At 39.2% G+C, this 24,818-nt stretch overlaps 1 protein-coding gene across 1 annotated transcript; it reads right to left on the bottom strand.

Moving 5' to 3' along the window:
• Nucleotides 1-17,201: 17,201 nt before the first annotated feature.
• Nucleotides 17,202-24,698, bottom strand: LOC104942439 (matrix metalloproteinase-16-like). Its single transcript, XM_010767658.1, has 5 exons — nucleotides 24,668-24,698; nucleotides 23,697-23,847; nucleotides 21,743-21,858; nucleotides 20,915-20,959; nucleotides 17,202-20,736 (listed from the first exon to the last, which is right to left on the bottom strand). Exons 1-5 carry the CDS (start codon nucleotides 24,696-24,698, stop codon nucleotides 20,375-20,377), a joined length of 705 nt encoding a protein of 234 aa, XP_010765960.1. The 3' UTR covers nucleotides 17,202-20,374.
• Nucleotides 24,699-24,818: the final 120 nt, after the last annotated feature.

Genomic DNA, 24,818 nt, shown 5'->3' with positions numbered 1-24,818 from the left:
GGGGAGGGATCGGAATTCGGCCTATACTAGATTTGAGGGCTCTGAACAAATATCTCAAAAGATACAAATTCAGAATGCTCACTCACACATGTTGCGTCTCGTGCGCCAATGAGATTGATGCTTCTGTTTGCATACGCGTTGAGGCGCATCCCATAGTGAGACATCTCATTTCATGTTACTCTGAGAACTGGGGTTACGTAAGTAACCTATAGTTTCCTTCCCCACTCCGAGGCACTGTGGAAGTCAGTGGTGATTGCCAAAGTAGAGAAGAAGCCTGCTTGCAAGTTCACAGGGATATTATTGCATTTCAAATGCATTCAAAAATAATTTTGGAGCTCAAAGACATACGTTTTTGTGAGAAACGCTGCGTAAAAACACTGTAATTTATATATTTTATCAATTTTTTTTCTATTTTATTTGAAAGAATCTGTGTTTTTTTATGATTCTTATTTAATTAGTTAGATTTAGCTGCTGCCAGGTGTATTAATTTTTCTTAAGACAGTGCCAGGCTAGCTATTTCCAGATGCATCCAGGCTCTTGATTCAGTGAGACTAACCTTTTCCTGACCTCAATCGCTGTAAACACACGTCTCATGATATTGATAAATATTTTCCCATCTCCAATTTAAAAGAAAAGCTAAGTTGTATTTCCCAAATGTTGAGCTATTCATACATATAACCACAAACATAAAGGTATGCAATTCAAATAATGTTTCTAGAATGGCATTGCACGTCTAGTGGCTTTCATTTGTTAGCCTAAAAATGTTGAGCCTCCTCTCTACATTTTTATAACCCAAATTCATCCCTTTTTTATAATAACTCTCATTTTAATGAAATTGACCCAACTGCATTTCAGTTACCTGGTTTACCCTTAATCTACATTAGGTTACCTGCAAAAACTCATGTATGACATCACCCTTTCTTTGTTCACTGCCTTATGACTTGAACTCAGAATTTGCGTATTATAAAAACAGATGTGAACAGTGATAGGAGAACGGTTTCCTTCCTCAATCCAAAGCACTAAGCCTCTCCACCTGATGTCCTCCTCTCTCCATCTTTATTCCCTTTCACAGCCTTTTCTGCACACCTACTGAATTGTAATCTCTCACTCTTTTCATCTCTCTGCACCCCGTTTGACTTTGAGCTCTGATCACTGACTGGCTTTTTCCAGCATCTGTCCGTTCTCCCCACTAACTGTAGCAGCTTTTTTCTGTGCTCTGCCCATAAGTTCTCCTTTCAGCTCTCTGCTGACAATATCTTTACACATTCTCATTTCGCTCTCTGGGACATACATCATCTTACAGCCTCTTGCTGTCATCGACACCCATTATAGCAAAAACTTGATAATTCTCGTGTAATTCGTACAGAAAGTGGTAAAATCACCAAATTGGGTAATGGTTAGGGGTTGTAACCAGAAAAAATAGATGATCCTTCTAAAATCAGGTTTAGGGTTAGCGTTAGTCATTTGTTATGGAACTAGCAAAATGTAAAGAACCCCTAGAAGCAGTTTGTATTTACTTGTATTCAAAGATTAGTTTAGTCTAAAGTTAGACAACTGTTTTGTTGTTCTTCCACACCATACAGGATGTGGCTTTGTATTTGTAAAGCAGGGTTAGGGCTTCGGTTAGCGTTAGCCTCTAGTAGTCTGTTATTGAATTAGCAATGTGGCTACAGCAGCACAGAACACCCAGGAGCTGCTTATATTTCCTGGTTACTACTGACTTCAAAGATGTGTTTAGTCTGCTGTTTTTACTCAGTTATTTTGTTCTTCTTTCACACTTCACAGGATTTGTGTTTGTATAACAGAAATGTATTGACGTTTTTCCTCCAAAGCCTTGAGCTTGATTGTGAAAGCTTGCTCCTACTATTTGAGGTTAAGCGATTGTAATTAGTCCAAAGCACAAAGTGCTGACACAGTGTTCCAGAGCTTTCCTTTGCCTGCTGAGCTGGCTGAGCTGTTGTAACACTTTTCTCCCCATGTCTTTATCTCTTGGTGCAGTGCATTTTAACCTCTAACTCTTGCTTTGGTCTTCTTGTCTGTCTTGACTTCTATTTGGCACAACCTAATCTCCTCCTTTTTATTGAAGTCAAATTTATATTCGTTTGCGCCTCCCTCTGAAGCTGACCAAGCAATACAGAGGAATCTTCATGAGCTCATTTCCAATATTCTATGAAGAAGGATAACCCCTTCTCCCAGTATCCTCTTGTGGCAACATGTGACAAGCTTTGATGTGTATAACCTGCAAAGATAGCTAGCAACCTTCATATTACCTTCTAACTCATCCAGGGCTGTTCCTATCTCATCAGTTCAGGAGAATATGAGCGAAAGCTAACCACAACTTGAAATCGGTCCACACCTCTTTCACATACACATTACCTTTACATGCACAATTGTGTACACTATTACATACTTTATGTTTCCAGGGAGACATGTTTTCTCCAGGATTACCATCAATGTTTTAAATACCTGGTTAACTTTATTCTGGATGGAGAGACAGAGTGGTTCATAGCAGCAAGTAGTTGGATTGAATGATACATGCGTGAAACAAAGGACCACACCACTCTTACATATGTTTTCTATGTAGGAGGATAAAAAAAGGATCTTCAAACAACTGACATGTTCTTCTCCATAGTTATTCTATAATGCTATTATCACATTATAAGAAACTGTTGTGTAAGCTATTTCTCTATGAAACACAGGTTTCAACCATCATTCAATTATCAAACAGATAGTCAATAAGATCATAATCAGGGCACAACACTTTGGACATCCTTGAAAAAACATGTTTTGGATTATTCACTTGGACAACCAACTATAAATGAATGAGAGTTGTAACCAAAAGGTAAAAGTAGATACTAAACTTTCATCGTTCCCTGAAGACTGTTAAATTGAAGTTGTGTGCTGTGCTGTGCTGCAGTGCCTGGAGCTCCCCCCAGGAAGGTGGAGGCAGATGCCCTCAACTCAACCGCCATCAGAGTGACCTGGAAGTCCCCCCTGTCTGTGAAGCAGCACGGCCAGATCAGAGGCTACCAGCTGGTCTACTCCAGGCTGGTGAACGGGGAGCCTCACGGACAACCGCTCATCATGGACATCTCGCTTCCTGATGCCCAGGTACGGTCACTCTAAAGACAACATCCCATTTTTTTTTCCTTTAACTTGGCAGGAACATGGCACCAAAGATGCTGATTCACTCATGGGGTTTGACTTTATGTATTACTGTGCACAGTTTTATTTGTTAGAAACAGAACTGAGTGTTCTTTGCTCTCTTTGCCCTGGTCATTGCCTACAGGCTATATACAGGCTGCTCTACATACCCTTTGATGTGTGAAGGGACCTAGGGCTGTATATTTGTATACGTCTTAGGAATTAAAAAATGCACTGCCCCATCCTCTGTCTGGGAGGATGGGGAGGACACTTCTGGGAGTAGAGTCGACCAATTGGAAGGTGCCCTTGGAAACCCTTGCGGTAATTGTGACCTTGGGCAGGATACTCAACTCTACATTTTTCCCGATAGCATGTCCAACAGTGTGAGAATGTTGGTTTCCCTGAGCAGGTGGTACCTTGTTTGGCAATCTTTGCTTCTTTTTGAATGTGTGTGAGTTGGTGAATGCTCACGTATAAGTGTAAAAGTGCTAAGGGGAAAAGTACTTTACAAATGCAGTCCATTTACCATTTATTCTGAATTAGTAGCTGTCATCCAAGCCCTGTTCTAGGAACATTGCACTTCACATGAAAGGAGGCATTCCTTATCTTGGTATTACCATTTAAGCATTGTACAGCTGGGGTCTAACTTAATGTAAATGGCATTTACATTAAGTTAGACCCCAGCTGTACAATGCTTTTTAGCACATTAGCTATGCTTGGATCCATCTATTTCTCATAATGCTGAAGATGTTTGCTTAGATCATATTAACCACAGTGGTCAGCAACTGCTCAAAGTGCCTAAAGTGGGTTTTAGAAAAATATATATATTGGATATATTGTCAACCATTCGGCTTATGGCTGCTCATGTCCATGTTGCTAAAGTACATGAATCCAACAAACCTAGAAATCGTTGAATATGAAATATTTGACCAAAGAAGAAACCAGGTATGTTGGTTTAAAGTGGATACAAAACCATTCCATTGATAAGTGGTTAGCTGCAGCAGTATTTCCATTGTTTTCAACAAATACTTCTACTCAACTACATTTTGGAGGGCATTTTTCTTATGTTTTACTCACATTTATTCAACACTTATATTTTACATATCAAAAGCACATGATATATGATAGACACAGTACTTTCAGTAAATTGTTAATACAATGGCTCTGAATTGTCAAATAACAACATCTAAATGTCCCTACATGCATTTGTGAGGAATAAAACAGAAGGATTTATTACTAAACAATAATTGAATACTATCAAAAGAGCCATTCTGCATACTTAGATCTTTTACTTTTGTCAATTGAAATACACTTGGCTCATAATGCTTTATACTTCTACTTACCTTTAATTTTAGGACGTTTACTTGTTGTGGAGTATTCTAAGAGTGAAGTATTTCTACTTTCTAAGTGAAGGCACTTCTTCCACCACTGAGTACTTGTACGTCTATTGAAGCAGGAGTCAAAGGGTGGATGTTTCTAAGCACTCAGAGAGGTGGTGTTCAGGTCCTTTCCTCTGAGCTTGTTTTGGTTCCAGGTGGAGCGTCTCACCTGATTTAATTTTAAGCAGCATTCCTGTCTTATCTGTGCAAGGCAGGAGGCCTGATAGAGGGCCAGCATCTCACAACACATCTACAACTTCTCTCTCTTCATTCACACTCACACACACTCTCTCACACACACACACACACACACACACACACACACACACACACACACACACACACACACACACACACACACACACACACACACACACACACACTCGCTCAGGGGACTTTCCTGTAAGGAACTGTCTTCCAGCCTCATCTGTGATAAGTTTAGTCTTACCCCCTGGCGTCAGTGACGGTGATGAAAGTCAACACATAGTTTGGGAAGTGAGTTCACAAACAAAGTCCTCTACACATCACACACACACACACACACACACACACACACACACACACACACACACACACACACACACACACACACACACACACACACACACACACACNGGCATCACCGCCACGCGCATGCGCAGTGTCGACCGGGGTTACTTACGTAACCCCAGTTCTCAGAGTAACATGAAGTGAGATGTCTCACCAGACGGCCCTTCTTGCTAAGGCAAAGCGAGAAGAGGTGCTAAGGGCCGTCTGGTGAGACATCTCACTTCATGTTACTCTGAGAACTGGGGTTACGTAAGTAACCCCGGTCGACACTGCGCATGCGCGTGGCGGTGATGCCTTCACAGCCCCGTCCATCGTCCGCCTTCTGAGAGAGGCAGCAGCCACTCTTAGAAGGGGGGTAGACGTCAGACTGTTTATTGTTTTTATTGTTTTTNTGAATGCATTTGAAATGCAATAATATCCCTGTGAACTTGCAAGCAGGCTTCTTCTCTACTTTGGCAATCACCACTGACTTCCACAGTGCCTCGGAGTGGGGAAGGAAACTATAGGTTACTTACGTAACCCCGGTCGACACTGCGCATGCGCGTGGCGGTGATGCCTTCACAGCCCCGTCCATCGTCCGCCTTCTGAGAGAGGCAGCAGCCACTCTTAGAAGGGGGATAGACGTCAGACTGTTTATTGTTTTTATAGTTTTTCTTTTCATTTTTATTGACTGCGCCCTTGGCTTTAAGCCTGGAAACGACAGTGGAAAATGATTTATTAAGAAACAATAGTGATGACATGTGTTTGTGTTACTTAAACGAGCAGCGGAGCTTGCTGTCTTTGATTTTAAGTCCATTTCCCTCATGGCGCGAACTTGAGGATGACGTTCTGACATCACTGAGGCGGCGGGAAGATGGGGGCATGGTTGCACCCCGGAAACACATGAGCATCTAACACTGGAACGTGTTCTGGAGCTGGAGAACAGGGAACTTCCAGCTCTTTTATCGAGGAGAGGAGAGGAGGCTGTCAAGCCGCCCTTTTCTTCTTCCTCGTCTGGTGGCTGAAAGTCTGGACCGGCTGTGCCTGAGCTGCTGCCGGAACCGGAGACTTTCTTGGCCAGCTCGTCCTCGCCTCGTGTCTGGGCTGGAGACCCGGGGCGGGCTGTGGCCTCTGCTGTTTCGGGATCTTGAAACGGGCAGGACGTGAGGCAGCCTGAGCGAAGGACTGCCGCGGAGCCGTTGAAGGCGGCGGCTGGACCCTTCGGGGAAGACAAAGCTAGAGAGCCTCATCCTCCTTCTTTTTTGACTCACACCGCTGCTGCATCGAAGCTAGAGCGGAGCCAAATATGCCCTCGGGAACAATAGGCATGTCCAAGACGTCCTCTTTTTCCCGGTCTGGAAGGTTCGTCAGGTTAAGCCACCTGGCTCTCTCCTGTACCACCATTATCCCCAGNCACACACACACACACACACACACACACACACACACACACACACACACACACACACACACACACACACACACACACACACACACACACACACCAATATAGACTATAACAGTGTTGTGCAAAAACACAGCTATTTCCAATATTTATATCTTTCTTTTTTTTTACAAGTGTATAATTTCATAATTGGCTGATACCTGTTCACTTACTTTTTCATAATGCTTTTATACTTATTTTTATGTATGTTCTTATTTTATGTTATGTTATTAACCTGTTTTTCTCTCTATTCAAAATGTTAGCGTACTCCTCTTATCTATTACTTTTATTTGCACTGGTAATTTCATGTAATAATGCACATTTCCTCGCTGTGGGACAAATAACAGATTCCTATAATTGTTCTGAAAATAAAAAAGGAGCAGGAAGCAAAACCATTTGCAATATATTTTATTGGTCTTTTTTCTTAAGGATGCATGCATAAGTAAGGTGAAAAGAAAACATTTACAAATCAAATATATCAAATCCCAACATGATTTGGTGAAGCAAGCTCAGCTACAGGTGGCAAGTCTGTAGCCCAGGCAAGCCCATTCATTGGTTATCTCCATGAAGCCCGGTTCTTTCATGAGGCCGCTCGCTACAAGACACAAACAAACACAAATTAATTAGATCATTACATTCATTCTACTCAATGACATTCATTAAACAGATATACATTTAAAAAAGTGCAAGCATGACAATGTATCATCCTGAATGGTGTCAAGCTTTAAAAGAATCAAAGAGAAAAGGATGCATGGGGGAGACAGTTCATGTTGAGGAGTGATCCTGAACTCACCTGACACCAGGTTGTAGAGGTTGCAGTAGTTCTGTCCACCATCGAAAAGACTGGTGAATCCATTAGAGGTGGACAGTGCCTGGTGAGTAAGGAAATACACAACATAGATTTGTCCGAAAGTTACTCACAGTGACTAATGGCCTTAGTTTTGGTTTTCAATATAGATTAACCATTCATTAATAATAGTTTGTTGAAAGTTTATGAGTACAATTCTATTCAAATTATTATTATCTTGTGAATTTCTGTTTCTCAGATACAGTAGATCAGCAGATCATCGGTTACAGAGGCCTTATTATGCTTTTTGGGGTTTTCCCTTTCCTGTGGTGAGTTATATAGGTTTTTGTGCATGTAAACAGGCTGTAGAGGTAATAATCCCAATGTTTCTCTCCCACGAGACAACAAGAAAGTTACTTTTTGGGGCAGATAATACACACCTAGCAAATAGTTTTGTTAAAAGAAAAAATGCATTTATTTGCATTTGTTTTAACGCTATAATATATTTAGCATCATTGATACTTACGCTCACGCGACAGCCTCCAGTCAGTATGGTGGGGTTAAATGAGATGAGGATGGTCTCTCCTTCGGGGGTCTTCGGGGACATGTGGTTGGCTTTGACAAAACCAGGGACGACTGACAAAAGCTGAAACAGAAACATAGCATTACACTAAACATTATTAAATACATGAAGATAATATAATTGGTGTCTGTTATTTTGTCTTAGCCGTCTAAAAACGGGGGGTCCAAACCCTTTTCTCCAAGGGCCACACACAGAAAAATATAAGAAGGGCTGGGCCGCTCACTAGAGGTATATTGCCTTATCAGTTAAGTTGTAAGTTAGCAAAATCAATCAAGGTCATTTATGCTTGATACTTGAAAAAAAACAGCTTAAATCACAGATCTCCACACGGTTTGATTAATGTTTTGGGCAGTTCATTCGTTAAAATGGAAGCCTCAGATTGCTTATAATAAGAGGAAATAGGAAGCGTCTATTTCAAGCTTGTTATGTAAATAAGTTATTGGGCTTTTTCTCATCAACTTAGATTTGTTAGAAAATGTTATTTGTTGTATTAACACATGAATACTGTATAATACATGTTTACATGTATATGTAAGAAGTACAATATAAAACAAGAACAATGCTCATTTGTGGGCCATATTTCATTACACTTTGTTAATTAGCTGATGGCCGATTGAAAATGGCCTGCGGGCCGCATTTGGACCCCGGGCCGTAGTTTGGACACCCCTGGTCTAAAACATCATCAACAGCACAGCGGTTCTTACCGTATACGCAGGGCTGGAGGCTAGAATCTGTGTGACTAACATGGTCTTGATATCAGTACAAGGTCCTGCAAAGAGCCTGGAGCAAAAAAAAAACAACAATTCAGAGAAAGATGTTGCATGTTATCCAGTTTCTGTTTTTTTACATTCCTGACACCAAAATATTGTCTCATCTCATGATGAAACATGCAACACATGTAACATCTCAGAACCAGATCAGCATCCCAACTCACCACATTGTTCTGCAGAAGGCATGATAAGGAGCAGGAGCAGGATCCGGGACAGGGACAGCAGCCAGAGAGACAAAGAGTCCTGCAAAGAGAGCAGAGGCCAGCAGCAGAGTCTTCATGTTGATACGGAGCAGATTTCTTCCTCCTGGAGAGCAGTGGTGTTTCTGAGAGAGCTGGATGCTGACTGGTCTACTTGCCAGCTAATTTATACTAAAAATCAGGCTTGTCAAGCAAAGGACCCTTGAAATTGATTTTGTTAATGGCCTATACTTTGTGTCTTGTGACCATTGTCTTAAAGGTCACCTATTAAGTACTTTTTCACGTCTTTATATCTGCGTTAAGAGATTCGAAAAGTTTCAGAAAAATATATTTTCTTCTTTCCTGATACATAAAGTACATTTATACACAATACTCCTTTCCCCTTAGCCATGTAGCCACATGTAAATCCTTTTTGATTTTGGTTGCTCTGAAACATGATATTTTGTGGCTGTCTCATCTTCAAGATTGCATTTAATAACATGTAACATCAACACCTCTACTTTCTGACTAAGTAGCTCCAAGCAAAATAGTTCATACTAAGGTTTAACGATATTAAGACTAATCAGGACTTTGTGTCCAGATTGATGAAATCGGCCCTTAATCTTAAAAAATATTACTTACTAACAAAGGAAAGCTGACTTCTAAACTTTCTTCACAAATGTTGGTAAAATGTTATTTCTGGGGCATGTTTCATTTATAAAAATGTGCTTATTGGACATTTTACATTAACTTATTTTACTTCTCTGTATATAAATAGTTTGTATTTATTTATCTTTAATTTTATTTCATTCTCATATAGAGAAACTGTCACTAAATTCCCCAGGCATAAAAATGTGTATTTTGTGGAATTGCGATACTGCTCAAGGGTTTGCAGGATTTTAAATGAGAGGCATTGTATTGTGGAATTAAAGACAATCAGGGCTGTTCTGTCACATAATCACCACAAGACACATAAGTCATACCCATGAACAAATCAATTACAAGGATCGTAACTCATGATGAGTCTGACATTTAACATTTTATAAAGTCTAATTTCAGGGGCAAATGCAACAGAATTGTGACAAGCTGACAAGTGAAAATGTTTATTTACATGTGTCATTGAAACCATGTGGTTTGTTTTACTAGTTGCATTTGATTGCTGATTAGGACAATGAGCAGAAGACACAAAATATAGGCCATTAACTAAATCAATTTAAAGGGTTTACTTGACAAGCCAGTTTTTTCGTATTAATAAGTTGCCAAGGGGACCAGTCAGCATCCAGCTCTCTCAGCAACAACACCACTGCTCTCCGTGAGGAGGACACTTCTCAACATGAACAGTCTAGTCCATGCATGGTTCTCTTTTAACCCTTAGATGCACAAGTGGGTCTTTTTTTTTACCCTTCTTGAAGTATCTTTTTAATGACATTTTTTTATCATTTCATATTCCAGCTATTCCTCAAAAAACATGTTTTGGATATCATGCCATTCACATTTTTAATTTACATTTTAAGAAATTGTTTTTGTATTACTACCCCAAGCTTCCATAAAAAAAAGTTTCAAAATGTAAAAAAAAAAGTTTAAAATGATAAACAGTGAAAGATTCAATATTAAATATTTCTTGTGTGAACCAAAATATAATACTGATTATTAAACAAGTGATTTTTGTTAACCAAAATGACCAAAATGGCATAAAAACACATATTACTCTAATACGGGTAATTGTTGACCCTCTTATGGAAGAGTGTCGGGTCCAGTCACTCGTGCATCTAAGGGTTGATAGATTTAAGATTCTTGGAAGAGTAATTGTCATAATGTAATTGTATAAGAATGCTCTGCTTTATTAATATCTATCTTCAGATACATAATGATTGCATAAATACCACTGAGTGTTTAGCATGAGTGTTCGATGATCTAATTTACATCCATTTGTTTTGTGTGTGCAGCGAGCCTCACCAGGCTTCATGGAGATGATCAATGAATGGTCTCGCCTGGGCTACGGACTCGCCACCTGCAAAGCCTTAGAAGCTTTGAATCCTTTGAATTAGTTAATGTTTTGTCCAGGTGGGCTGTATGCAACTAGCATTTCATTTATTATTCATACCTCTGCCTATAGGAAAGAAAAAACTAATAAAATCTTGAAATTTAATTACGGGTCGGTTTTCCTGTGTCTTGCAACTGAGCATTGAGATGGATGCATCCCTTGTAAAATAATTTAGTTTGATCACACAGATCTCCTTTCTTTCACAACATTACTTTTTCTTTTGGTTTGGAAGGAACAATAGTATCTTCATATAGATTTATAAACCTCTCTTCATCTCTCAGCCATGCTCTCACTTCTTTAGTTTTGTTCTCTCAGGGTATGATTCTGGCATCAAAAGCAAGAAATACATGGTTTTATTTACTCTTTTTGGCTGCTGAAGTGAGCCAATTCAAGAATATTATTGATCGCTATAGTGTACCACTAAAAAAATCAATAATTGTTGTCCCTTTTTTCAATTTGGCCCCATATATTCAGGTCACACTAACCGAGGCCAGGGATTTCACCCGATCACCACATTCAAAGGTTATATATTATTTCTCTTTTCATTGAGCACTAGTTATTAATCATTGAGAAACTTCATGCTTTGCAATAATAAAACATTGAGCATTACAAATATATTCAAACATTTATTTGCTCTGCTCAAAAACCCTTGAAACACATGCTTTTTCAAGTTTTCACCTACATGTATTATAATTACCTGTTAACTTGATGTAGGAGGTCAAAGCAACAGGGAGCTTTTTGTCAGGGTGGTAAGTGGCATAAATTAAAATGTAATTAAATATAGGCTATGGATTAATCAGTTTCCACATCCAGGCTGCAGCACACTGAGCTCTTCGCCAATGGTGGCTATACATCACAGAACGAAGACCACATGTTGTGCTTTTGGACCGCATTAGGGTAACAATAAAAAACATTTTAATCGAGCTTCACAGTTAAGAGTAGCCCTGACCAACCAGGACTCATCATATGCCATCTCCCCTGCCAGGCTTGGATATTAATGTAGGTATGTGTGTAAAAAAAAAAACATTTATTTTTCTGATACACTTACTTAGGTCATTCACAAAACTGAATAGTCACCTGCTTTGTGAATAGCCATCAGCCACTCTTTGGTGTTATTAAAGAATGTTATAATTTCATGCACGTCATTTGTTCTCCATGCGGTCACTGTGACCAACATGTATGGCTAACAGGAGTCCTCTGATCTGTGAATGACTATGATGACTACTGGTCCTTGAAATTGGAAAATCTTGTGATTTGAGCCATACGTGCACACACGCTCCATATAGGTTCATGCCCAGTGCACAGATAATAAAATCATACACAAGAGAAAAAAACGATATTATATATACTGTATATAATATATACTGTCATAATGTTTGTAGGTGAGGTACTTTTCAATATAGGGGCAAAACAACCGACAGTGACATAAGTAATATTCAGACACAGTTGATCCCAAAACTGTACACTTGGGGGTAACAGGGTTAACCTAGGTTTGATCAGGAAGTGTTCTGCAATTTAATTTCCATAGCTGGACATAAAATGGAAATGTACCATGATGTTACAATATAGTACAAATGACAGACCAAAGATGAACAACTCCCTTGTTGGAGTGATTGTTGTTTGCACTAGGAGCTGTTTTTGTGTTGGGGGTCCTTGGGTCTCAAAAACCTCAAACAATGGCTGTTTCCTCTGCAGGCTACTAAGTAAACTACCTACACCCCAGCTCCTCCTTTCATGCTGTATTTGACACATCTAATGTNTGTCATGAGATGTGGAAAATAATGTTTTGATTGATTTTATGAAGCGTATGACTTTGTGGTTGTGCGCTGATAATGTCTATAATTACTGTAATAAAATGCCTCTGATTTTGAATTGCACAAACACTCAAACAGGTCACTTTTTTTTATCACCCATAGTGCCTCTGAAATTACATATTAAGAACGCAGGATTCCAGTGGAGTGTGGGAAACAGACAAACAGAAAAAGCACGAGGTCAGCTCAATTAAGATACAAAAACCACCATGTTTTCTGATTTATCTGCTATAGACATGTAAACAATGTTTATTTTTTTGCAGGTGGTTAAATGTCTCATTCACTCATACATTCAACTCATAGATCTATTCCTGGTAAAACTAACATCTCATCTTTTACATTTTGCATTTAAGACATTTCAACTGAAACACCTCTGTCCAAAAACTGGGCCTTTTGTTGTGGACAATCCAGATTATGCTGTTCACAATTTTCATCTGTTTGTTAGAAATTAGATCCAAAAGAAATGGTAAATGGACTGTACTTATATAGTGCTTTACAACCCCTGAAAGCACTTTACATACTACATGTCATTCACCCATTCACACCCATTCATACAGAGCAGTGTAGCTTACTAGGAACTAACATTCATACACATTCACACACCGATGGCTTGGAGCAACTCAGGGTTAAGTATCTTGGCCAAGGATACATCGACATGTTGGCTGCATGGGCTGGGATCGAACCCACAACCTTCTGGTTGAAAGACGACTGCACTTCCTCACAGCCACAGTCGCCACAATCTGGTCTAAAGGGTAAAGCAAGACACTGTGTTCACGGAAATAAATATGGCTTTGACATTTTTGAGTGTCAATGCTTTTTTCCTTTGAGCACAACTTATAAATACCTGTTTGTCTTGATATCACTAGAGGTAAAGGTGACATTTAAATGTTTTTGATTTCCAGTCTCCTGTTTTGTAAATGACCATCAGACATGCTATAATATTAAGTAATAAAGATGATTTATGTATTTATAATTTATAGTTACTTCATGCACATCATGTTCTGTAATTAACAAGATCTTGAAAAATAGAAGGGTCTATAATTTTCACATCTGCTACACCAACAACAGTTAAAAAATGTTTACAGAGTAGCTGCATTTAATGTAGTCCTATACTTAATTTGAACAATGCTAACATGCAAACACTATCAGTATTAGTATACTGTATTTTAGAGGAAGTTCTCTGCAAATTACTCTCCAAGATACATTGGAAGTCATAAAGTAAGATTTCATGTTGATGAGAATGTGTGGCCAAATGCAAGAAAAAAGAAGACCAGAAGGACCCTCACCTCAACAAAGATAGAACAGTTAAAAAGCTTTGTTGTAATTGCCTATTGCTGTATTGCGGGCCTGAATCTTCAGAAATAGTTTCGAGTAAATAACTATAATATATCACGAGTAAATAACTTTAATATAAAGTTATAGGATAATCATTTATGATACACCTGTTGCCATCGTTATTCTAAGTCTAAGACATTTAAACAGGTATGCCATGTTGGTTTGAGTGAGCTTTGGAGGTGGGATCAACTGCAAAGATGCATGTTGATAGTTCAGGAAGTTTGGAAAAAGTGGCTTCGGTATTTACAGATGCTTGTTAGAAAATAAGAAGAGACAGTAAGGTTACTTGCCTTAGGGCTGCTCGATTATGGCAAAAATCATAATCTCGATTATTTGGGTCAATAATTGATATCACGATTATTAAAAACGATTATCCATTTACTTTGAAAACATCAATTTATTAAAAAAAATGTTTAACAGTATGTTTTTAACGGTTGATTACCCTTTACTGTAAGTATAATTCAACTGAAAAACCAATTAAAAAAAAAAGTTTAAAAAAAAAATGTAAAGATTAAAATTAAATAAATAATCGTTTTCTTTCGATTATGTTGTTTTCATAATCGTTGCAGGCCAAAATCGTAATTGCGATTAAAATACGATGAATTGAGCAGCCCTAACTTGCCTGTCCATAAACCCCTTCCTTGTTGGGGCACACAGTCAAACAGAGGCTAGCTTGTGTGTTAAAAGAAGCAAACTCTGTACCAATGCACCAAACACTTGTTCAGAGTAAAGAAAGCAAGTTGTTGAGATGTTGTAGCTTTAGGACTCATCAGTTCTGCTTGCCAGGGCCCTTTAAGGAGTGACCTGGCTGAATGTGACTTCGGTTCAAACCTGATCCGACCCCTGCGCTGGTCATGTTCTGACAGGTATCAGGAGCATGAGTCTTTGTTGCTGTGGATGTGCACGATCATAAGAAATGATAAATCTTGACACACATGACCTGACTCTGACATTTTCTTAATCTATTATCTGTGCTTTATTAACTTTGTGATAACTCTATTGTTTCTAGGGCTATTAAAGATCCCACGAGTGCCATTCAAGATCCCATGAACACATCTCTTGTTCTTGTCATCCAATCAAATCAAGTCTTTTCTCCACAACTAATAGCATAATGGTTTCAACTTGACAGTGGCCTCCAGGTGCCAGTAAACATTAAGGGCTCATGAAATGACATCATTACTTCATTTATGGAGTATATTTTTACACTATCATCACTTCAAGTCCCTTGTCCACCGGGGATCCCCAGAGCGGGATCTAGAAACATCTAGGAGAGGCCGCTCTTATTTATTTCACTTCTAAGTTACACCCCCTTATTGAGGCAGGTGACCAATGAAGATGCATTGTTTCCTGTAAACTTTAAAAGGCTTCACAGCAAAGGGTTTGAACACTTAAGACATCATCATGGATCTTTGCTCACTACCTCAGCTTTACTGCAGCAGCTGCTGCCGGCTGCCGACTCAGAAATAGACCCGTCATTATGCAGAGCAATATGGTGAAGTATTATAAAGATATTTAGTTGCCTTTAATGTTGTTTTAGTAATATAAAAGAGAGAGTTGCAATATCTGCTCTGAACCGTTCAATGCTGTGGTGAGCCATGTGAAAACAAAGAAGTGTGATGACAGCCAAGAGAAGTGCATGTATGAGGTGAGAACAATTTGGCATTTCTCTGTGACCAGCTAAAATGATACTGGCTCTGAAAACTTGTGTCATATTTCTGACATTAACTACTTCTTACAACTTTAGTTTTCAAGTGCTTTTTTAGATGTTTTGGAAGTAAGGAAACTCCTTACAAATAATAATGATCTGTTGCAGAGTGAGTCATGTATGCTTATCAAGCTTAACGTGTTTGCGTTTTTGTCTGCCAGATATTAACGGAGTCCCCCACAGACCTTGAAATAAGACATATATCCCGCAGCACCCGCATAATTACTGCAATTAACTTTGAGTTCCCCCCTCCTGCAGCCCCTGCCTTCTGCAGAATGAAGGTGAGTTTACTTGTTATCAGCCAAAGGCCACTATATGTATTTCTCTGTATCTTAAATTTAGATGTACCATAACATCTCTTAACATTACTTTTGTTCATACTTTTACAGATTGCTTCCACAACAAAGTCTAAGAATGCCACCGATCCAAATGACTATAGTCAAATCTACAATGTAATCAGTGGTACATTTTACATACATAATGTTGGGATCGGGCCGGCCTGGTTAATAACAAGTATTTGTGATAACTGATTTTTGATTGAGTATTCATGAAATCATAAATAGGGGTTGATAATAATGTGGTGCTTATTTCGTGCAGTCTGAAAAAGCATTAAAATGTAAATCTGAAAAACTGTGTTTTTTTAAGATAATTATTGGTTAAGGTATTCTCAGAAAATAAACCATACTATCAATTTGGAACTCTGATTAATAATTGAAATAATAATCATAACCATTTAAATATTAAGTGAATACTGATTACCACCTACATTATAAGGGATAATCAGGACAAAATAACTGTTGAGCTAATTAAATTGAATAAAAGCAGAAGTTATTTTATTGATGTACCATAACTACTAACAGCAGTGTTTCAGAGAGAATTATGTTATGTGTGTTCAAAACTATTTTCTGTCTGTTTTTACTCAAAAAAGGAAGTGGAATGACTCAAGCACCAGGCCACAGAGAGACCTGCAAAGAGGCGATGTGCCCCTCGAAGCAATCACAAACATGCAACAAATGAAGGATGGCTCCTGCAACAATATCAGGAATTCATCTACGGTTTCCCTCGGATAAAAGCTTCAGCATCATGGATGTGATGTCAACAAATGAATGTCAGGAATTGAAAAGAGATTAAGAACATCTTCAAATCACCTTTGTTTTGATAATTTGGCTGATACCTTGGAACAAATGTGTAAATTCATTGGTAAGTTAATCACATTATCTGCATTGGTAAATACATTTAGAGGTATTTTTTACTTTGTTTCCTATTTTAACTTTGTAATTTGGTTAAACCAACCCTTTAATAGATGTTTTCTGCTTTTATCTAACGCACATTTTTGTGAGAGCATGATACAAGGAGACACTCTTTATGCACTTGTTTTATTTACAACACACAGCGTTTTCTTTATCCATGTAATGAATGACTTTAAAAACAAAATCCTCCCAAGCAGACAATATACACTCTTTATGTACATATTATGCAATGTTTACTTCTCATACACTATGCCTTGCGGATATATATACTTCATGTATACAAGATTGTGACGGCAAATGATTGCAAAATGTCCCCTGTCTCGTCCGTACCCTTGTCTCTCTGATGTATCGACTGCTGTCTAATCAGTCTCATCTACTTCCTTTAACACTTTAAATTAGTTGAATGCTATGCAGTGTGTCAAGGCAGACAAAAAAAAACCTTGGAGGAGTCTGAAGATAAACAGGGACAGGTCAGAGCATTGACACTTCCACCTTGCACTTAATTCACATCTAAAATGTCAAGTTATTCAAGTGATTCAGGTGTTAAAAAGAGCATTTCGTATATGTAACCTTTTCAAGTTTGTGATTTACCTTTCAAAGATTGGAAAAAACCTACGCTGCAGATCATTTGTTGCTTAGGCAGTAACAGAAGGTGGACAATTACATGGGAGTGGTAGAAAAAAAACGTGTCATTTCAAACCCACTTCTTGTCCTCAGTACAATGCAATGCAAGATCTGTGGTGCTGAGCACAGAGGAATAAATACGGCAATAAATACAGTACCGACTCGCATCAGTGGCCATCTTTAATTCACTCTCGCTGGAGCCATCAGAGCCTCACCACAAACACACAAAACTGATAAGACATCACACACAACACTGAGCCGAGGGTTTTTCTTCCGCCTTAAATTACAGTGGGTCGTAGATCAACATGGTGTGATTCGTGCTGCAATTCAGCACTGCTTTAGGAAAGATGTTCCTGCCTGCGTACATTTTCTTTCATCAGTTTGACAATCGACTGAAGATTGGAACAGGGAGGACCGGTTGGAAGCTAGTAATTTCACATTTAGTTTTTTATAAAAGATGACAGTTTGGATGTGTCAACGCATCCAACAGAAACCTGCAGTGCTGCTCAGTCACAATGGGAGAGACTGAACAGAAGAAGAGTGTCTGAATGATCCATGAAAGAATGACATCTTAGTTTTACAACGGCATGCATTGCCCATAGGTTTTAAAGTTTTTATCCCTTACCAACGATGACAAGATAAAACCACATCTAATAAAGGTTCAACCCATCAATCAAGATCCAACCCCTTAACCCTTCTTTAGATAATTCATTGATTATAGACATGTTAAAATCTCTTAATTTCTTCTGAGATATGGCATTAAAATAGCTTTGCCTTGATATTAAAGATTATGTCGGATATCCTGTACAGTTGATGTTGATGACCATTTCAAGTAAAAGAGTAACAAAGCACGAATATTTATAGGAAAACAAAATCACATCATGAATGCTCACTGACATCCGGCGAACTCTGAGAAACGCTACACCACACAACCACATTGTTACATGTATGGCAACAATCAAAGGCAATTGCAGGACAATGTATTTCATTAGGATCCAGGCTGTGTATTGCATTCATCATACAATACATGGGGATGGGGAAAAATCCTTTGCTCCAACTCACGTGAAAGAGAGTCTGCTTTTTAATGTTATATTATTGGTTCTCATAATCAGCTGATTAAACAGTTTGAAACATATGTCATCTAAAGGCATATTCATAGATCACGATATATATGTAACATATTTGTCATCAGACTTAGTTTTGCTAGTTCTGTTTTTGTTAATTCCAATGTTAGAGTAGTTCTATAAGCATTTATTAGTAAGTTGTTAATAGTTATAATAGTAAATGTGTTTACAGTGCATTGAACAACCTGATTCTATTATTGAACTCGAAAATGCAGACAATAATTTGCCTAAGTGTCTTTATTTATGCAGATTATATCCTGTTATTGTTTTAGATGTGTGTTTCCTTCTTAATGTTTTGTTTACTTTGCATTTTCACAGAAACTATTCGCAATAACTTAGTGAGAAGATGGAGCAATCTGGGCAAAAGCACTGACCATATGCAGTGATTAATGAAACGTACTGTGTGTATACGTTCTCTTTCTTCCACTAACTCTCTGCGTGCTCTGTGAAATATAATGTAAACCTTGTACAAAAGTTGAAAAAGAAAGCTGTTTAAAATGCATGGCCTGACACCGTATGGAGTATTAGCGTCCAAACTTGCCAGGAAAAAGGGAAGCAGGATGGTAACTGTTCGATAACTGACACTACATTACATTTATAGTGTGGGTAATTACTGTCTGTTTCACACACACACAACTAGCCTTCACTTTCTCTCTCATACCCTCAGGTGGAGCAGTAAATGAAAGCTGATGGCCTGCTAGCCATCAGGTATTTAGCACTGCTTAGCACATTTTCAAGAGTAATGAACCCGGGTGTGGATTGAAACTGTCCTATACTTCTAGTTTTGCAGTTGCATTATGGGCAGCAATGAATGCACTGTTTGTGTTCCTACTGTGTCACTTATTATTCAGCTTCCACACCAGAGAAACAGAGAGAAAGGGAAGGGAGTTTAAGCATTCTGTGATTAAGGCAGTCTCATAAATATTGCAGAGAGGTTTTTGGCCCCCATTTTGGAGATACACTGCCACAACAGTCTTGAGTTCCAAGCTCTTACTAACTGCTGCTTCCCATCGACACAGATTACAGAGCAGACGAGTGGATGTGAATGCCGATGGCTAAAAGAAAATCGGAGTATGATGCAACAATGTTCGATCAATGGAGGAAAAAACATCCCATCAAAAACAAAATTGAGCAGTAATCCTCTTTGGAAGAAAAGGTCATATTTGGTTTGTGTATCAGTCCTCCACACAATGAATAATCTTTTATGGGGACACTAAATGAAAGAAAAAAAGCACAGCTCAGAGCGCTTTAATTAAGAATTGAAAGTAAAGCCTATTTCTAATTTGTCCACTGAAGTTAGTGCTAGGGGCTTTTTAAGCGACGTGCAGAGACGAGGATAGACAAAGGTCCCACTTACAGTAGCTTAACTCTGTCTCACTTAATTTAGTTCATTCCAAGATACAGAAAAAAAGTCAAAGCAGATACATACATATTAGTTGGAAACAGGAGATGTGGCTCCTTTAATGTCTTCAGTTGAGTTCTGCTGATCGCTTCGCTTCCTTGCAGCTTGTTATGAGTTCAAGCTGCTTTCAAATCTGCCAACATGGCAATCCTTAAGAACTGTACCCTTTACAGTGCTTCCAATTACTGTACTTAGGGCTTCAAGTAATAGCTAGACCTCTATCAGAGCTTCACACCCCCTCTCTATACAGAGTGATAACAGCCCCTCAGACCCACTCCTGCATGGAGCGCTTGCAGTACAGTATGTGGCGCTGTGTGCTCTTCCTCCTGAACTGGAAAACGGTGTAGAGGAGGACCATCATGCACAGCGCCAGGACACAGGGGATGGCGATGGCCACGGCTTTCTCCGTGCCCCCAGCGCTGTCCAATTTGATGACAACGTCCACGTCACCGTTGTCGTAGTGGCGCTCCTCGGCCACCGGGGGGTTCCAGTCCCAGTCGGGGTCTGCAGGTAGCCCGTCGCAGCCCATAAAGTCCCTCAGGATGGACCTCGGGTAGCCGGGCTCCACGCGGAGCAGCTGGTTGTTGAACTTCCAGTAGTCCTTGCCCTTGTAAAAGTAGGTAAAACCTGCAGGGAGGTATTATGGGACAAAGCAAATTCACTTTTATACATATACAGTGCAGTTGCATGTACCACTTTGGCATGCAATAGTGACTATGTGTTATTGTCCTTTTTTTTTTTTAGCTGAATTTCTATATAGATAGCAACAATGAACAACATGGAGTCAAATTCACAGTACTCATACCTGGCCAATTAAGCTGATTCTTATTCTGATGTCTCTCAACAGAATCTTTATGTGAAAGAAAGAGATTAATTACTCGATGCGTGCTTTAGGTTGCTTAAAAATAAGGCTATTCATTTTGGGTTTCTACAGAGTTGTATTGAAAGTAATGAAAAGTACAGTAACATTGTATTTGTAACAAACAAGATTGGAGAAAAAATTGAGAAGAGTCAAAGTTCCTAAAGGAGAAATACATGGATATGCTGATCTGAATTGCCTGAACTTTTTATTTATGTTCTTTCATTACTATTAACCGTATAGTCTATGAGATAACAAAACTATATAAAAATGACTATCATCCATTACGAAAACAAGCAGAAAATCATGTAGAACCTCATCAAGTAAACCATTGATAAATTGATATTCAAAATGCATTTTCTATGGATCCACTATTTGTTGCGACTGGTGTTGTGCAGCTGCAGTGTCTGCATTGTGTTTTTTGTTTATCACTCCCTTATGAAAAGTTTATATGTGCAGATTCTCCCACTTCTGATAAGTGTTTTAAAGCAGAGATTTTCCACCGGTTTAAATATATTCACGGAAAATGTATCCAGAAAAAAGACGCTGTTCAGTCAACTTCCTGTTTTCCTTCTGTCATGTTGTTGCATTCAGGACTAAAAACGATAAAAGCAAATACCAGACAAACTGGATCTCTGTACAAGAGTTAAGTGTTGCTCTTCATGTTTTATAAATGTCACTCTGTCTTAGAAACAACAGTGCTGCACTGCCAGTGTGTAAATACTCTCAATCCAATCTCACTGACTAGTTACACGGTCATTAAAGCTGACATACCATTGGCCCTATCCACAAAGGCCCCCTGTGGAGAGTCGGGAATGCCCTTCCAGATGGTGATGGGTTTGGGATAACCTGGATCCATGGTCCTCATGTCCTCATTGTACCTCCAGTACCTACAAAAGGACAGACAGAAGTAGCGTCAGTGAGTGACATGGGCCTGTAAAACACCTGACCCCCTGATCCGGGTCGTTCGGAGAAAATTACACATTCTTGTAACTATGCACAAATCCACACACTGAAACACAAATCAGCTCAGTGATGAGAGTTTAATTAATCCGGCAGCTGGACACAGTTGCTAAATTCATCAACGCTAAGCAGACACGGCTATTTGTAAATCCCTGGAGTATACAAATATAAGTACTTATTATTATAATATACTAACTTCCTCAGTTTATTCCTGTCCACTATCAAATCATGCCAAGACCCTTGCACAGGAACTCAAACAAGGGCTGAGTTGCCAAAACAGTCATGTCAAGCAAATGAGAAAGGCTTTTGGTCTCCCAAATGAAGGCTTTTCAGGTGTCTATGCAGTGAAGAAACACATTTCATAGAAGAAATATACATAACAAAAGAGTAGAAGAAGCTGATTGGATGCAAACATAATCTATTTGTTATATAAGAGTAGATGGCTTTGTTACTCCAACGATTTAATTATGCTATTACACAAAATCAAAACTAAATATCAATTATTGATGCTCCAATGCTTGTTATGATGTTTTCTGTGATGATACCGGTGCTTTTATCAGTACATACCCTTTGAGTACGGATTTTTAGCAAGGTGAGGGCAGTTCTTTTTCATATTGCTCAGATAGAAAAGCCTTCTAAGTTAAGAAGATGTTATTCTCTAACTATATACAGCTTTAAAAAAGGAAGTATACAATATCAAGGTTGCACCATGGCACTGAACATCTGCACACTGTGTTCACAGCCATATTTTATCTGTAGCTTGCAGCGAGATTTAAAAAATATCCTAATCTGAACATTTAAAAGATCTGCAACTGACTTGATCCACATGACCAGAGAAAGTGGTCAATCCATCATCCACACTGTGTTTATCTGCCTGGCAAATGTGTTTCAGGGGTTGTTTTTGATTGATCTGCTTCTCATACGCTGATGCTCACACACATAAATCTTGCTATGCAGTGACATTTCTTTGAATTAGAACAAACAGCACCCTGTCGCAGAGGGAGGGAGAGAGAGGCACTCGTGTTTGAGACGATGGACAAAACCTCCTGTTTGTCATGATGTGCAGCAGCAGGTTGAGGGATGACAGTATCATGACAAAGCATTTTGACAGCTTTCACCATCCATCCACTGACCTCCTCGGATAAGATTTATCATGACAGCTGAACAAACATGTGAGTCACACTGCCATCTCTCAAAAGTTAACATCATTGCCACGCACACGGGTAAACAACACATCCTCTGCTGTTTCGGGGAAAACTCGAAAAAAACTCTCAAGTATTACAATCCCCATCACATGTGTTACTCTTATTGGGTCTTATTGGGTTGAATGCCAATTAGCAGCATTTTGTTAGCTGTTAAATAGGCAATCAGTGTTTTCAGTGCAAAATGTGACAGCTTGCATTGCTTCAGAGATGACAGCTACGGTATCTATGCCAACGTGAACTGAATTAAAAACCTGCTAAATAATTAAATATTCCATGGGAAACTGTCCTCACAAAATCATTAAATACACCAAACACTGACAAGATGTGTTTATAAGGAGCCAAAAAGGGCTGACAAATAAAATAAATCTGTAATATCTACTCCTTAACTTCCTGTTTATATACAATTTGGTCAAACAGAATCAGTTTATCGGCTTAATCAAAAGATTTTAATCAAGATTTCCGCCTTGATTGATCCTCACAGCACTTTGTCTGCTCTCAGAGACTCCAGAGAGCCAAACATCTTAACTTCACATCAGTGCTGATAACCGTTAGTCACAGACCTGTCTCCTTTGAAGAAGTAGGTCTTGGCGACGTCCTCCCACCAGACGGCTGTCTCGATGCTCTGAGTGGGCATGCCGCTCCCGAACAGCGAGATGTCCTGAGGGTACGAAGGCTGGAGAGTCGTGTCCTTGAAGACCCAGAAACGGTTTCCTAAAATAAACACAACGAATTATGATGCTCTGGGACGAAGACATTATGATGAAGATGACATAAAAAGTCACACCACGCAAAACACTCTCAGCTCAGTCAAGTGTGTTCCTGTTCACAAGATTTTAAAGGTCAGATGTGACACCTCGTTGACAAAATATCTGCTCAACACAACATTTATGCGGTGTTATCCATAATACAATAAACAGGAGGATGATGCTATGAACGCCACGCTGCAGAAACTTGTTGTTTTGAGTTTTATTGAAGCTGTTGTTGCTTTTAATTGATAAAATTTGAAATGCATTAGGCAGGGTGAGGAGAGCTGCTGGGGCGGTGAGCTTGCAGTAAGTAGCTTGACACTCACACACACACACACACACACACACACACACACACACACACACACACACACACACACACACACACACACACACACACACACACACACACACACACATGCAGTTAAGTCCCCCTGAGAGAATAAATAAAGCATGAGGCACTCTGATCCCACTGGGTGACAGATGTCATGTTAATCTGCTGATGGTCCGATGGCTNCTGGTCTCTCTCTCATTTTTCACAGTGCTGTTTGTTCGGAATAGCTCGTTATCCTTCCGATTCTAGTTAGTCGGGATTTGAATGCAAAAAATTGTCCTTTCAGAATTCGGTGTATAGAATTGCTCCCTCACAGACGGCAGTTGCATGGTGACCTCGCTAAGGTGTTTCACCCCTCGACTCATCCGAGAGGTGACCGGACGTTAACATTTGAAAATTCTCTGTGTAGCCTTGTGGGGGTCGTAAGAACCTGCGTTAGGCCGCCTATTACCTAGAGCGCCAAACAGAGAGATTAATTCCATCGTCGTCAGTGATTGACTAATGTACGATCGTCGAAGCACATTTATTGGTCTTTTTCTCTTTTGCCGGTGTAGGTACATTGCTCGACGTATAATGTGACGATGTTATATCTTGTGTCCTTG

This window comes from Notothenia coriiceps, unplaced genomic scaffold (genome assembly GCF_000735185.1).
Source record: "Notothenia coriiceps isolate Sejong01 unplaced genomic scaffold, NC01 NC01_scaffold00004495, whole genome shotgun sequence".
Taxonomy (NCBI): Eukaryota; Metazoa; Chordata; class Actinopteri; order Perciformes; family Nototheniidae; genus Notothenia; species Notothenia coriiceps.
The sequence above is the reverse complement of the archived record's forward strand: the minus strand, read 5'-3'. Positions and strand labels throughout refer to the sequence as shown.